The sequence below is a fragment of the Ischnura elegans genome, chromosome 5, assembly GCF_921293095.1.
Source record: "Ischnura elegans chromosome 5, ioIscEleg1.1, whole genome shotgun sequence".
Lineage (NCBI taxonomy): Eukaryota > Metazoa > Arthropoda > Insecta > Odonata > Coenagrionidae > Ischnura > Ischnura elegans.
Genome location: NC_060250.1, coordinates 32343021 through 32358548, shown reverse-complemented (window position 1 = coordinate 32358548; position 15528 = coordinate 32343021). Strand labels below are relative to the sequence as shown.

Genomic DNA, 15528 nt, shown 5'->3' with positions numbered 1-15528 from the left:
GTACGTTTTAAATCTGAATTAATGCAGTTCAATGTAAAGTGAAACCTAAATTTGCATGCCTGGAATCTTTTGGCTACTTTACTGAATGTACACACAGATACACAAACACATTTAAAAGGGGAAGAGGTTGTTGTTTTATATCTCATAATAGTGTGCCTCTTCGGTATGACCCATTTTCTTCTGATACCTATTTTCCTTATTCTTGTTTTCTTTTCTGTTTTTATAGCATTTTGACTTAATGGTGCTGGTTGCTGCCTGGTTTAATGGTTATATTTTAAAATTGCAGGGAATCAAATATATTGGGTTACTTTTGTTTGTCACTTCTTATTTGCTGGGGTTGATGGTGAATAAATGGTGGTGTTTAGAGTGACTGCCTCAGGATTGAAGGCAGTTGTTCGTTTGAGTCCTATTTGTTCGGCAGTAATCACTCTCTTCTCCACCCTACTCTTTCAGGAAATGCTTCCCGATCTAGGGGGGGCCGTGAGTACCACAAATGTGTTGGGAAGGGATGGCAGAAGAGAGTTTGATTATTAACATATTGTAGAGTAACCAGATTAATATTGGGGTATCATGCTCAGGAATGATACTTTTCTCCAACTTAACTTCACCAATCTGGCTGATGTTTGGGAGTGTTGTTTTTTTGTACTGATAGAATGATTTTCAAAGCCTGTGGTTTTATGAGAGGCATGCAGCCTTCACTATACAGTGTGTGTGCTTAGCTTGAAACCGTTATTACTGAAAACCGTCCCCAGCATTTGTGTGGCTTACAATGTGCTCTCACCGGACCTCTTAAAAGGTCTGTTTTCTCTGTATCCTCGATACAATTTTATTACTACCGGGTTCTTAGATGTCAGTTTTTAATGAGATGGGGGTGCAGAAAAATTTTTTTTTGTTATTCCTTGTATCAATTCCATAGCATATTCATCACATATGTCCTTAAGATGGACTTGATCCATTTTGCGACAAATTCCTTTATCTATTTTTTTGTTTTTATCATATTTTATCATGAATCTTAAATTCTTCTTTATTTATATGAGATTTTGATTTCAGCACTGTGCATGTATTGCAATGTATTGTTACTAAGTGGATATCCTTTTTCCAAATTAATCAGCCGTACCAACTTAGTGTCTTGCATTTTTTATGTCATAAATCAGTGTCATCAAACTTATTGTAGGTTTTTTACTTTGAAAATGAATTATTCAATTACTTATATTTTTAAAGAAACCCTAGCCTATGATTCGCTTTTCTTTGCATATTTGAAAAAAGTGGCAGATGATTGATACAGTAGACTCTAGTTTTTACGAAGTTCATGGGACCGAGAAACCGGAGGTTCATAATAACCGGAGTTCGTATTCATGTTCCTTTTAGGTGTCATCGAAAAAAAATACAGTTTGTCAAAATTTCTTGTCTCTTCAATCTCCCATACTTCTTAGTTGAATTGCGTCAGAGTCATGTATATAATATACACGATTATATTATGCACAAATATGTAAAAATATGCACATTCGTTTCACTTTCTCAAAAGAACAATGTGGCATGATGCAATCAATAGTTGATATCTACTCTGATACAGTAAGTCCTCGATATACGAACAAGATGCAATCCTTGTGACCTTGCTCGTAAGTTGATAAACCTATGCAACGCATCGAGGAGTGCAGTTATCCTGCAGAATGCAATACTGCATCACAACTGTGAGTTAAACTTACTACTCTGACGAACTGCTCTAGCTGGGTGTGCGACGCAGCCGGATCTGAAAATTATGCAGGAAGGAAGAGCGAGTGAAACGCTGAACAGTTTCCGACTTCTCACCGGATTCAATAATACTCTGTTCAGATTATGTCCAAAGGAGGAGTTTCACAATTCCACACCACGTCACATCAGCCAGCTCGAAAGGTGCCAAATTTCAAATTTTGGGCACTCTTGTATTTTTCAAATGTTCGTATCTCTGAAAGGTCACGTATCGAATGTACATAGGTAGAGGACTAACTGTACGTCCAATTTACATGCGGTAATGAGTGGGTCACCATGGTTCCACAGGAATGAAGCTTTTTATATGATGATGCATGCATATTGAATTACCTCCGCCTGAATAAAGAACTATAATTGATGCTCTTGGGCACAGTACATGGAGAGGAGAAGTTGAATGTAAAAACGTATACATACATAAACAATGTTTATATTGTAGCATAATGTATATCCACCTAAATGCAATTGCTTATTCGTAGAAATTCGTAATAAAGTTCATTTTTTACAGCCGGGACCAGGACTAAGGTTTTTAATTTTTTAATAAAGAAAATTTCGTAATAAAGTTTAACTATAAATTGGATAGGCTTTTTCGTCGGGACCAACGAGTTACTTTCTTAAAATGAGAACTTCATAATAGGGTTGTTTGTATTAACGAGAGTCTACTGTATGAATACTAGCTATTGGAATTTCAAATGTTCCTACATGTTCTGTTCCACATCCTTCCGGATTTTCCACATTCCATCAAGGAATAATTCTTTTGTTTTCACTCTTTGGCTCATACCGCTTATGTCACGTGAGATGTGTCAACAGGTGAAATTAAATGGATATTAAAGGGCTAAATTAAAATAGTCGGTAGACATTGTAAAAGATATGGTTATTCAAGAGCATCATCCTTTCTTTCACATTTCCATCTATTCATCCGTTACAGCCCGTAACATTGGAATTTCTAATCTCAGGTAGCCAAGGTTGGGCATCACTAGAATGATTGTAGGCATCATTTCAAGTCATGTGCATAAATGAAGACCCTCAACTTCTGTTTTATAGCTCAAATCATTTTCTTTTTTTTATATAACTTTTAAAAATTGAGTATTGTGTTAGAATTTCAGATCCTTGAACCACAAGATGTTCATATTGGATAATGGATATCCCTTGAATGCCTAAGAGCCTTTTTATTGTTTTTGTCAGGTAGATGTCTTCAGTGAAGGAGATTACTTCTTGCAAGTGCCATGAATTGTAATGCATGCGGTGTTTGTAGTTTTTGCAAGAATTGTCTCTAATCCCTAGGGCACCATTCAGTCATTTAACTGCCAAAATATCCTATTATCTCTTCCTTCACTCACCAGCACAGCCTCACATTACATCTCTTAGATGCACAATAATATGGGTGAAAATGTTACTTGGGGGACGGGTTGAAATTATTTAGACTATAGAGTATTTCTTTATTACTGTAGCCCCTTACTAATTAAGACAATTAAATTCCCCAGTCTCATAGACATCTAGTATCTTTGTTGAGACATTGCATTAGGAAAGTATTTTAGGCAGAAAATATTATTTTAGCGCTGCAGTTTTTTCTCCTTTGGTCTATAATGGTAGTTATGCATTACAAGAGTGTGTGTGTCAGTGATGATTCTATGTGGCATGTTTTTCCTTCGATATTCGCCTTGTTACCCTTGTAAATCTGGACAGAAATATATTCTCAGTTTACTTTTCTAGTCAACTTTTGCTGTGAGGTTATATTTTTATTCATTTGGCTATCATTTTATGAACTGAACAAGAACACCATTGACCCTTGCTATAAAGTTATTATCAAATGAAAATTATGTCCAGAAACGAAGCGTACATGAGAGTCGGAAAATAATCAGTTCCACATTTCGTTCATAAGTGGGTACCTACTCATCCCATGGAAGACTTTTTTGTCATGAAGCCTGCATTTCTAGTCATGTCACTTTCATCATCACCATTAGTCAACAATGTTAACATTGGTTTCAGGCAGCTCTCCATTCCTCTCTCCTGTTTGCTAGCCTTTTCATAGTGACTTATTTCGTCTCTTTTACATCCTTTATAACCTGTCGTATGTAACTCCTTTGGGGCCCTTGCCCTTTTCCCCTCCACCTGTCCTCCTACGATAGTTTTCATCAGGCTTCATGTCTCATAATGTGGCCAACTAAGTTGTCTCATCTTCTGCTTAAGGTTTTTATTAGGCTGCTCTTTTCTCCCATTCTTCTTAACACTTCCTCGTTACTTACACGGTCGATCCATTTTATCTTCATCATTCTTCGGTAGCACCACATTTCGAATGCTTCCACTCTTGACGTCTCTACTGCTGTCAACGTCCAAGCCTTGCTTCAATAGAGAAACATACTCCATATGTAGCATCTCTTGAATTGAAATCTTAATCATTCTTCGGGAGAACCACATTGTCTCTTTGCCTATAGAAATGTCCTACCAATAAGCACCTCGGGGAAGTCCTGTATCAGTATGTGTGGAGTTATTTAGTATTGAAACCTCTTCTGTCTCTCCACGTTTAAACCAAATAAGAAGTAAATGTCATCGTAACCAGGTCACACTAGGTACCAGTAGTATTTTTATGTATTTGTAATAGTCTTCGCTTTAGTTTTCTTATGTCTCTTAAGAAGACATTTTCTATTAGATTAAACATTTTAGTCCATCCATATTAACTGTTGAATTTATCAAGCAATTTATTTAATTTCCTTTTTATTTAGTCATCCTGCTGAACACCAACTTTCATTCATTCTCTTGCACACTACTTAAAACAATGTTGTGGGAATTTATCATTCTGCTCATGGAAGCTAAGCCGAATTTCTTTTAGCTTCCACTTTTTTCAGAAACATTGTGCATTATTACATCATGATGATTTATTGCTAGGAATAAGATTTCCTTTTAATAGTATTAAGCATGAAAGCCATATTTTATACTTAACATCTCCTCAATTTTTATAGGGAAGGCAATACAAATGTTAACAAAATCCACCAGGGAAACTCAAATGAATAAATATCTATGTTTCTGCACTCTTAAACAATATTGGTTTAACATTCATATGTTCCTAGAGTAATATAGAAATGATGAAGTGGGATATTTAAAGGCTTAAAAAGTGACTGTGTATGTTCTAGTGTGGGATCATGTAAATGCAGGCTTTCTTGTAGCCATGGGCTTAGTTCTGTTACCATATTTGTAGAATGTGAAGTTCTTAATGTTTATCAGAAGTATCTTTTGGCATAGTGAAGGAATTTCAATTATTTGAGCAAAATCCAATTGTTGATTTAAATGCTTATTCCTATGATAGATACTCATTTTGTCTCAATGGCCACAACCCTTTCCAATCACTCTGCCAGCTCTTATAATGTTTGTCTGCTGTTTGTGCCTTTAGGATTGTTTTTTTTTCTGTGATAGCCAACTTAAATTGAATCCTAGGAATACCAGACAGTTCTTGGCTTCCAGGCTTGCAAGGAGTAGCTAATGGCTGCCATAATGACTAGGAACTATTATCAGCTTAGTGGAACTATGTACTTTGGTCATTGGGTTATGGAGGCCATGTCCTTAGTGATTGTCAGTTTTGCATACAGAGATATCTTTTCACCTGAAACGCTGCTTTTTGTGCAATCATATTTTTTAGGTAACTCTTATTTTTGCCAGTGTGGTATTCTTTGTTTTCTAAAACCTTTTATAGCGAGTGAGATACCTGGACTTTTCCTTCCATCTTTAGATTGCAACTAACATGTAATTTCAAATTATGCATATTCTATTTTTGGTACATAAGAACATCTCTATTTACAGTTTAGGTCATTATGCAGAATTATTGGGGCACATTCCTCTCACTTTTGGAACTGCCTTCCAGTGTGTGTTCGTGTACTCCTTCAATATTTTTTTCAAGGTCTTGATGGAACATTTTAGAGATTACCTTTATTTTTTTCTAGGGTGGGTTGAATCCATTTTTATTCAGATAACATATTTTTTTCATGCATATTATTATGGTGCTGCTGCGCAGTTCATCTTCTTTTGGGATCTTTAAGGCTTTCCATAGACCTGAACCAGATATTATCTTATTGGAAGGTGGTAATTGAATTTTTTGTTGTTTTTGGTAGAAACATCATTTTGTTTACGCTTAGGGCTATATTTATCTATTTTGACTTAGGTTTCACAATTGTAGCAATTTTCAACATCATTTATATCGTGAGGCACTTTTCAACAGTACATAGGTGCTCATTCAAAACGTTTGGATGAAATTTGAGGAAAGTAATGAGAACTAAGTATTGGCTACCTTATGAAGAAAAAGTTTGGTCATGACTTTGTTTTGGTGGTTTGGTTTTCTTGTGATGCAGCAAAACTTTGATCAGAGAATCCTTCTGGGTGTTTTCCATTCTTAACCCTTTCACTGCTGTTCAATCTCCGAAAAACTTCTCCTCACATGCAGCGAAAGGGTTAAAATGCGTTTCTTGGGCCCATGGAGCAGGTACTTCCAGGATGGGTGTGGTACACCCTCCAAAGGGTTGCTAATCCACAACCCTAACCTCCACGAGCTCACCCACACAGGACTGTCTTTTCGACCCTACCAGCGGGGGGCCTCCCTCCCGAAAAGTGACCGCTGACTGCAATTTGAAAATCAATCAATTAATCCGATCATCAGAAATTGATTGTTTTCATCGCACTCCTGCCAATCAAGCAATCAAGTACGTCTTTGAACCGTGTTTCTGCGATGAAAAATAACAATGTAGTTAACTTTGCTAAAAGCGTAGCTGCGGACCACCGGAAAATGGCCATTTTAGCAAAGTTAACAAAATCGTTATTTTTCATCGTAGAAACACGGTTCAAAGACGTATTTCATTGCTTGATTTGTTAGGAGTGCGATGAAAACAATCATTTTTTGATGATCGGATTGATTGATTGATTTTCAAATTGCAGTCAGAGCGGTCACTTTTCGGGAGGGAGACCCCGTGCTTGGAGGGTTCAAGATAAGGGCCAGTGAGGGTGAGTTCGTCGAGGATAGGGTTCCGGATTAGCAACCTTTTGGAGGCCTTCGGCAAAAGTGCTGACCGCATGGCAGGGAGGAAGAAAAAGTACGTCCACAGCAGTCTGCTGTGCGGACGTACTAGGTACGTCCACAGCAGTGAAAGGGTTAAGGAAACTTACTGAATATTTTGCCAATCAATTGATATTTTTCATCGCGGGTCAGGCAAGATTTGATCTTTGCCAAAATAGTAGAGCAATAGCCCAGGCAGTGCAAGTGAGAGCCTCTGGTGATAGCATATGAAAACAGATGTGGATATGCAAAGAATATGCTTGGTTTTCATGAATGTACTCATCCTTGAGATATATCATATACAGTACCAATGCCAAATCCAAGTTTGCATTTATGTTGCATTTAGATATTCCTCCCATTGGGAGCATATCCTGAAAGCCAAGTATATTTTTTGTACAGTACACTCCGGATTATCCGGGCTAATGATGGGGAGAGACGGCACGAATACCTAATCGGGAAACACGGATAACCCATACTTTCACTTTAATGCCATGTAATGTTCATAATTTCTGTAAAGCAAACAAAATATTACTACAGTGAAACCTCTATTTTATACTTTTGAATGGACCACTTGCATAAAGTGCAAAATTGAGGAAATTGTAAAATAGAGTATCATTTATTAAAGGTGGTATTGTTTGGGACCTGATAAAAAGTGTGCAAAATCAGGGAAAATGTAAAATGGGGGAATGCAAAATCGAGGTTTCACTGTACATATGCAGTTCCTCTGTTATTTTAGTGCTTCCCAGATTCATAGAGAGCTTTTTTTTGCCAGTTCATGATCTTTTTAGCGGCAATAACACGATTGTTCCCGTATTATTAATGCTCCATGTTAGGCCTGGTTTCGAAAACTACATATCCGTGGCTGTGTGATCATAGATACAGAAAAGGGGTTTGTACGAACAATTCAAAACCACTGCTCGACATCGGAAACTACACTGTCAGGCACCACGCCACATAGTCGCGTCTCGCACAAGTTGCCTGGGTTGCAATTACTACGGGACGTGCATCGGTGATCACGGAGCGCGGTCGCGCTCTGTGAGGCTTGGAAAACAGGAACATGGTGCTCCTGTGAATGTAGCAAGCACGCGATCGCTTCCGTTTTACAAAGGGATTTCTAAAGGAAATAATAAGCCCGTTGGAAAACTTTTGAAAAATTTTGCTTTGCTGCAACATTTGGGATAGACCCTTTAATTTCCTCAACACTTGTAATTAGTGTACCACAAGTATGCATAATTGAAGATCAGGTAATATTATACATATCTCAAATGTATCCTCTGGATAACATTTCAACAACGTAATTCTCATCGGTGATACTAAGGCCGTTAGCCATTTTTGCATTGGGAATTTTTATTGGGGTTTCAGTATGAGATGCTTAATTATTATCAATAATTACTTTAAACTAAGGTATCATTTTGCTGCTTTAATTTTTCTAGATATTTCCGAAGGTATTAGAGTACATCTCTTATTGAGGGCATGTGACTTTTTGACTTGTGTTTGAAGTATTGATATTAATATACGAGTTTTATTATGATTGGGTGTGAGTATTAATTTTATGTGGCTGCTGTTATTTATCATTGGAAAATGAATAAATTTCTCCAGCCTTATTTCATAATGCTGAGGATGTTCTCTGCAATATAATTCGGGTAATTGTACATAGAAAATTAATATGCTCACTAAGTTTTCCCTCTTTTGCTTCATGCCTCTTTTTAATTAATGTATTTGTGTGTGAGGTGATTGGTGAATGTGTTTTTTTTTAACAAGTTATTGTTCCAAATCTATTGGTGTTGATCTGTAGTATATTGGACTGCTTCTATATGTTTTGGTGATGTTCCTTTGAACTTAAAGGTAACCTTTGCATCTGGTTTGCTGGAAAAGTTAATTTGCATGCATGACACTCTTAGGTTAGTTTCTCTGCTGTTTTTTTAGCAATATGGAAGGAAATGGTTCTTCATGCTAGCATCCCACTAGTACCATTTGGTACTTGCTACCAAATTTAGTATTTTGGTAACATGGTCGAGCAGAGGATAATTTAATATTTGTTGGGAATCTGTTGGAAGTAATCTTATTACTAAAAAGAGAAATTAACATACCAAGGCCTATGACTTACCAGTCTTCATTCATTGCAAATGTATTTTTGCATTTGATTTGCGTGTCCCTTCATATGAAAAAAGCAGAGGTCATCCTCCCATTATGCCGTTAGGCATCTCTTGCCACTTGCAAATAGACCATCTTCTGTTCTTCCCGTCCCCGCCATCCATGCCCCAATTACCCATCCTCCCTATTCTGATCCCCTTCCCCTCCCATCCTTTCCAACCAATGAAATCCCCCTCCCCACCTGACACCACCCCACTCCCCACCCTTTGCCCCACCCACGCCCCCAATCCCATTGGTCGACATCCCGGTGGCGGCCTCCTTAGAGTCGGGCTCCAATCTCAGCAAAGCTGGTGGCCAACATGCTGTCAGTGGCTGGAGCAGACCACATCATCACGATGGACCTGCATGCCTCTCAGATCCAAGGATTCTTTGACATCCCTGTGGACAATCTCTATGCAGAGCCAGCCGTTTTGAAGTGGATAAGGGAGAATATTCCAGAGTGGCGGAATTCTATCATTGTTTCTCCTGATGCTGGTGGAGCGAAAAGGTTTGCATGCTGAATTTTTGTAACATTTAGTAGTGTTAGATTAAAGTAATGTTAGATAAGATGAGCACCAAAATGCGTGCTTGGTAAATTTGTTGGCGGTGACTATAAATTACAATTACACCTGCAGTTGAACCATAAATTTTGTTTATGACATGTAAGGAGATTATACTTTCATCATTCATGAACATTTATCGGGTTTGAATTACCACCTTTTCATTATTATGTGAAAAAAGTGTTGTGTTATGAAGTTGAGCCAGTTTGTTTTGCCAGCAAACATCTTTGGTAGCACTTCCAACCCAGGTTAACAAAGAGGGCTGGATACTATGTTTATATTTTAATTGTTTTTAATGAGTTGCAGGATTATAAGTTGATATTTTGCATCACTTAGCCCTAAAATTGATCAAAATTTATGTCAGTAATGTAGGTAATTAGTCTTGGGGAAAGCCAGATGAATACCCAATATTGAAATTGGTTTAATTACTCATAACTTATGAACTAGGTGGCTGGTAGTTATCATTATAGATATGGTGACTTACATGTACAGTACACTTCCGATTATTCGGGCTAATGGTGGGGAGAGACGGCAGGAATAATCAGAAAACACGGATAACCCAAACTTTCACTTAATTGTCTTGCAATGTTCATAATTTACCTAAATAAAATATATTATTATTTATACAGGTATTCTGTTATTTTAGAGTGCTCCCCGGACTCAATGAGAGCTTTCTTCGCCAGTTCGCGATCTTTTTAGCGGCGATAACATGGTTGTACTCGTATTATTAATGCTCCATGTAAGGCCTCATTTCGAAAACCACACATCCGTGGCTATGTGATCAGGGTTAGAGAAAAGTGGTTTGCCCGAATGGTTCAAAATCACTGCTCGACGTCGGAAACTACACTGTCAGGTACCACGCCACATAGTCGCATCTCGCACAAGTTGCCCGGGTTGCAACTGCTGCGGGACGTGTATCCGTGATCACGGAGCGTGGTCGCATGCTACGAGGCCTGGAAAACAGGAACACGGTGCTCCTGTGAATGCAGCTAGCGTGCAATCGCTTCTGTTTTACGAAGGAATCTAACAGAAATAATAAGCCCGGGTATCGTAGCATTAATGCCGTAATCCCGATGGTTTTACGACCGATATCATTTTTTTATAAAGATCGAGGAAAAAATTGAGCAGGAGTGAAAATCATGCACGGATAATCCGTAACATGGATAAACCACAGCCGGATAATCAGGAGTCTGCTGTAGTCATATTTATAGGTTGAGGCTGTTACGTTTTTGTTGTGTGTGTGTGGGCGGGCTTGATTTTTAGTGTTTTTTTCAAGCTTCTTTCTTATTACAGGGTTACATCAATTGCTGATCGCTTAAATGTTGAGTTTGCTCTCATACACAAGGAAAGGAAAAAGGCCAACGAAGTAGCAGCGATGGTGCTAGTTGGTGATGTAAAGGATAGAATTGCTATCCTTGTTGATGACATGGCAGATACTTGTGGTACAATCTGTCATGCTGCTGAAAAGTAATGATTTCTCTTATTTGTGTGTTCATGGTCCTTAGAAAAGTGCTTTAATGTTTGGATTGCATTCTTAATCGTAATTTATGCTCTTAATTAACAGGCTGTTAGAAGCTGGAGCTACCAAAGTTTATGCTATTTTGACCCATGGAATTTTCTCAGGACCTGCTATATCACGTATCAATAATGCTTGCTTTGAGGCTGTAGTTGTGACCAACACAATTCCTCAAGAACAGCACATGAAAGACTGTCCTAGAATTCAGGTATGTAGAAAGTGAAATTGTAATTATCAGATTATTATAACAAGATCATATTATAATTATCACTTCATTGAGTTTTTCTCCAAATATCATAATTTTTCCATTTTGAAATGTAATGAGGTATAAAGTTATTGAAATAGCATGCAGTAGATTGATCATTGGCATGATCATAACATGTGCTAAGCTTTTTATCCATGTTTTCCATTGTTTTTGGCTTACAAGGATAAAATACGGTCCTATTCTGCCTTATGTTTTTTAAAATCTCATGGAGGCATTGTCTTTTATTTAATTTTTTCTAAGATAATATTTCTCATTCTTCAATGCTAATTATTTTAATGGTAGAGGCAATTGGCCCTAGCAATTTAAAGTTAACAATTGGTGACTTCATAGCTGAGTATGAGCAAGTGCTCAACTTTCTTGCATGCAGGGAGAATTAAATGGAGCAAACAATTGAAACTGAGCGAGCAAATGCTTATAAATCAATGCATCTCCTCTCAACTAGATGCATCAGGAAATATTTCATTATGAAGAAAATTATTTGTTGCGTGTGACTAAAAAATGGCAATAAACCTGTTTTCATCCATCAGAGGGCAATTTAAAGTGTTTATCTACATCTTTTCGGGCTATACACCAGGTTAGTTCAGTTGTGTTGGCCAGCGTTTCGGAAAACAACTTGTCTTCCATTCTCAAGGTGTTTGTTTTTCTATCTGAATGTCCAAATTCACACTCTCAATGATTGTGTGATTTTCAGATTGAATTTTGGCATTCAAAAAGTAACATGCCTTGAAGGCAAGTCTTCCGGAACATTGGCCAGTGTAACTGAATTAACCTGGCATCGAGCCCGAGAAGAATTCCTGAATATAATTTATCAGGAAAAGTTAAATCGTTTGTTTTACTTGATGTTTTAATGAGTAATCTTTGAAAACATAAGTGATGTCCTTTCATCAAAGTGGCGCGTTAAAATCTTTCTGCCATGTTTTGGGTGTACAGAAAGGGATGAAAAGCAAGGGTAGAGTACGCTATACATGCAACCATTTAATGGCCTGGCATTATAATGCCAGAGAGGATTATATAACAAAGGCGACTCTATAGAATACACTTCTATTTTCCATTAAGGGTGTTTTCTTTAAATAAACCAAAGCAAGATGGGAATGTATTCATTGCTAGTAATAAGCAGTGGTATATTAACTGCACACGTAATATTGTTGTCAAGATTAAAGTTCATGAGAATGGGTTAATTGAAAGCTGTATTCTAGTTTAAAGTCTGACATTATTTTTGACTGAAAAGATATTTTCAGCATTTTATACCCCATTGCCCTAGTAAATGGAAGATGAGTGAACCTGTACAAAACAATATTTCAGCAAGCAGTATGAGCCTCAATTACTAAGTTGAATAATTTTCTTGTTGGTACTGCTTTTAACCTTTATACTACAAAACCTGTTCATTTTATCCCATGTTTTTCACCCCTGTGAATTACGTTCCGATTGAAATATTAGTACTATAGTTGTAAATATAGGTACGTATGTAGTTATTATCTGTAGCCATGTGCAAAATGTGAGATAAGATGTAAATCACTAGTGTATATTTTGGTTTTACTCACTATTAGGCTGGCTGCTATTTTGTCTTGTATTCAGGTTTTTACTTCTACTTACCTTACATCGCAATATTTTCCTAAAATTCTGATTTAAAAAAAACCTAATTTACCTATTCAATTTTGTTGGCCTTGAACCTAAGTTAAGAGAACCTATGTGCTTTTTCTGTTGCACAAAATGTTTCATGACTTTGAAGTTATTCAACTTGGTTAATTTGTTTTTATTTCTTGAGTAATTGCTCTATTTCTTCTCTTCATTTGTACCTCTTTGGAATTAGTAAGCTTAGCTTTTTTTGATAGTAGTATGGTGTGTGGTGTGCATCTTTCCATATCATTCTGTTTTTGTCATTGTTTGCATAGATTCAATTTAAAGTATGTGTTCACTTTTGTAAATTTAGAATTCAAGAAATTAGTGTGTAAATCTTATCTTTCAAACAATTGGAACACCTTTATGTTATAACTGGATGCCATTTTTTAAAGAGCATTGTTTGTATTGAGCATCAAAATTTTCATTTTCCAAAGATTTTATTCATACAAATCTTCAATTTAATCTGTCTGTTCATCTGATCATTTGCTACAGTAACTTTTGTCATTGGTATAAGCTATGGTTTTTGTCCCAAGTTGAAAATTTCTATAAACCTACGTGAAATTCTTGAGGGGTGGCTTCAATGATTGCTGATGGTATTTTCCTTTTTGACAGTGCATCGATGTCTCAATGATGTTTGCTGAGGCTGTCCGTAGGACTCACAATGGGGAGTCCGTCTCATATCTGTTCTCCAATGTGCCATATTGATGTCTTGGACTACTGTTTGTAATGCATGCTTTTGTATGTGATGGCCAAACCAACAAATCCCTCTTTTTTCTCAAGTGGTAGCAATTCCTTAGAACCTCGCTCCTATTATGTGTTGGGGCTTGTGTGGTGCTCACATTGGCCTCTGGAGATTCAGTTAGTGAACAGGAATTGCTGTGTGCCTTCTTTCAAAAGGATATTATCCACTCAATCCCCCTCACCAATGGACCTTGGTTATATATAGGTCGTTTAGACCTGGGGCATCATTCCAATGACCAAAATAAATCATTACCGAAACTTTACCTATGATGCTGTTTTTATTTTGCTGTTAAAAATGGTTGGAAAGATTGTGTAATTTAGTGGGGACCTGTATTAACTTTTGTTGTTAGAGATGGTGTAGAGGTAGAATTTTTTTCTGAGTCCTCGTAGAATAATGAAGGATATTTACTTTCTGTTCCAGCTTCCATGCAATAAAACCATTGTCTTATTATGTGGAAGTCTTGGAATTGGCTCGCACTTCTCTAATTTTTGTACCGAATAAAATGTTTAGCATGCTATTATATTACCTAATGTGAATTATGAAATATGTACCGTTGTATCTCAGGAACTGCTGCATCCTAGCTAACTGCATTGAATTCAATTGAAATTCACCAAAACAGCTTAAATTTTCTATTGGAGCTTATTTTAGATAGTTCTTTGAAATTGTGTACCTGGAGCAATTGCATATCATGTGTTATTAACAGTAGTTGTTATTTTAACAAATATAAATCTTGTAATAATTCTCACTACTTTTCTGTTTGTTTGGGCTCAGTTGTTTGAAATATGTTTTTAGAACGACGGCCTTTTTAATGCAATTTTGGCATAAATTTAAGTCAAGATTACATTTTGTGTCACTGAAGTGATATGTTTTACATGAATGACTTTGTGTATAAGTATGCAGGTCCCCACTCTGCCCACCGCATTAGTAACTAAACTTGGGTTTTCCTTCTGATTGGATTGTAAATTTTATCTCTCTTTATGGAATTTCATATTTTTGAAGGCTAGAATGGAAGTAGTTTTTTTTTTACATAATTTTGCATTAGGATTACTTATTTTCATGACTTCACAGTTTGACTAGTCTGAATTCTGATTGATGACTTGTTATTGTGCCAATTGCTGAAATTCTATGCATAGGTGTTTTACTCAATATTTTTGAACAAATGGCATAGACTTGCTCTTTAGTATTTCAGTAGGGTGGATAATAGATTTCACGACAAGTGCTGTGGTCAATGTTTGTGATGCTTTTCTGTTTGCTCATCTTATTTCATTATGTACAACCTCCACTGTAGGGGTAAATTTCTATATTGCCTCGCCCACTGTCTCCTATTCAAAGTTTTCAATTTTTGCCCAGCCTGATGACTGAAAACCCAAAATTAATTTTCTTGGTGCAATTAAAGGTTTAAAGAAATTATTATATATTGTTGATCTGTCAAGTACCCGACCATTTTGATCGGTCCTTAATGAAACTGTCAAATTTTACAATCATTGCTATATTTTTTGATATCTTGAAATTTATGTAATTTTTAATATTTCTTTTATGAATTGCAAACTGGCAGGAATGGTGTTTGTTTTATTTTTTTTTAGACTGATAGTTTTAGATGACTGAAATTTGTTGTATATAAATATTTTCCTTCGAAGTAAGCTCAATTCATTTGGTAGCTAATCAGATATGAAAGGCTCTTTTGATATTATGAAGACTTTACCTCGTTTTTGATGTTGGTGAGTTGAAAAAGTCCAGTATTTTTAATACGACATAAGCACAGTAGAGCATTACCGATATTTTTAGAATGGGAGTATCATAGAGTTTTTCTGCACTGTTTCTGTAAAATTTGTATTTGGAGAATATTATGTTCAGAATTTATTTTGTGTGTTCCTGCAATTGGATAAATATAAAATCCTTTGAAATTCA

The 15528-nt window shown here is 36.5% G+C and overlaps 1 protein-coding gene across 5 annotated transcripts in view; it reads left to right on the top strand.

Moving 5' to 3' along the window:
- LOC124158665 (ribose-phosphate pyrophosphokinase 1) overlaps positions 1 to 15528 on the top strand; it is a 24811-nt gene extending 9283 nt beyond the window's left edge. For 4 of the 5 annotated variants that reach the window (XM_046533877.1, XM_046533876.1, XM_046533881.1 and 1 more), the window contains 4 exons: positions 9202 to 9425; positions 10771 to 10944; positions 11042 to 11201; positions 13491 to 15528. In XM_046533877.1, the coding sequence (XP_046389833.1) occupies positions 9202 to 9425; positions 10771 to 10944; positions 11042 to 11201; positions 13491 to 13583 (651 nt within the window). In that variant the 3' untranslated portion in view covers positions 13584 to 15528. Of the gene's footprint in view, positions 1 to 453; positions 481 to 9201; positions 9426 to 10770; positions 10945 to 11041; positions 11202 to 13490 lie in introns of all 5 variants that reach the window. The other variant, XM_046533878.1, reaches the window with a different exon arrangement.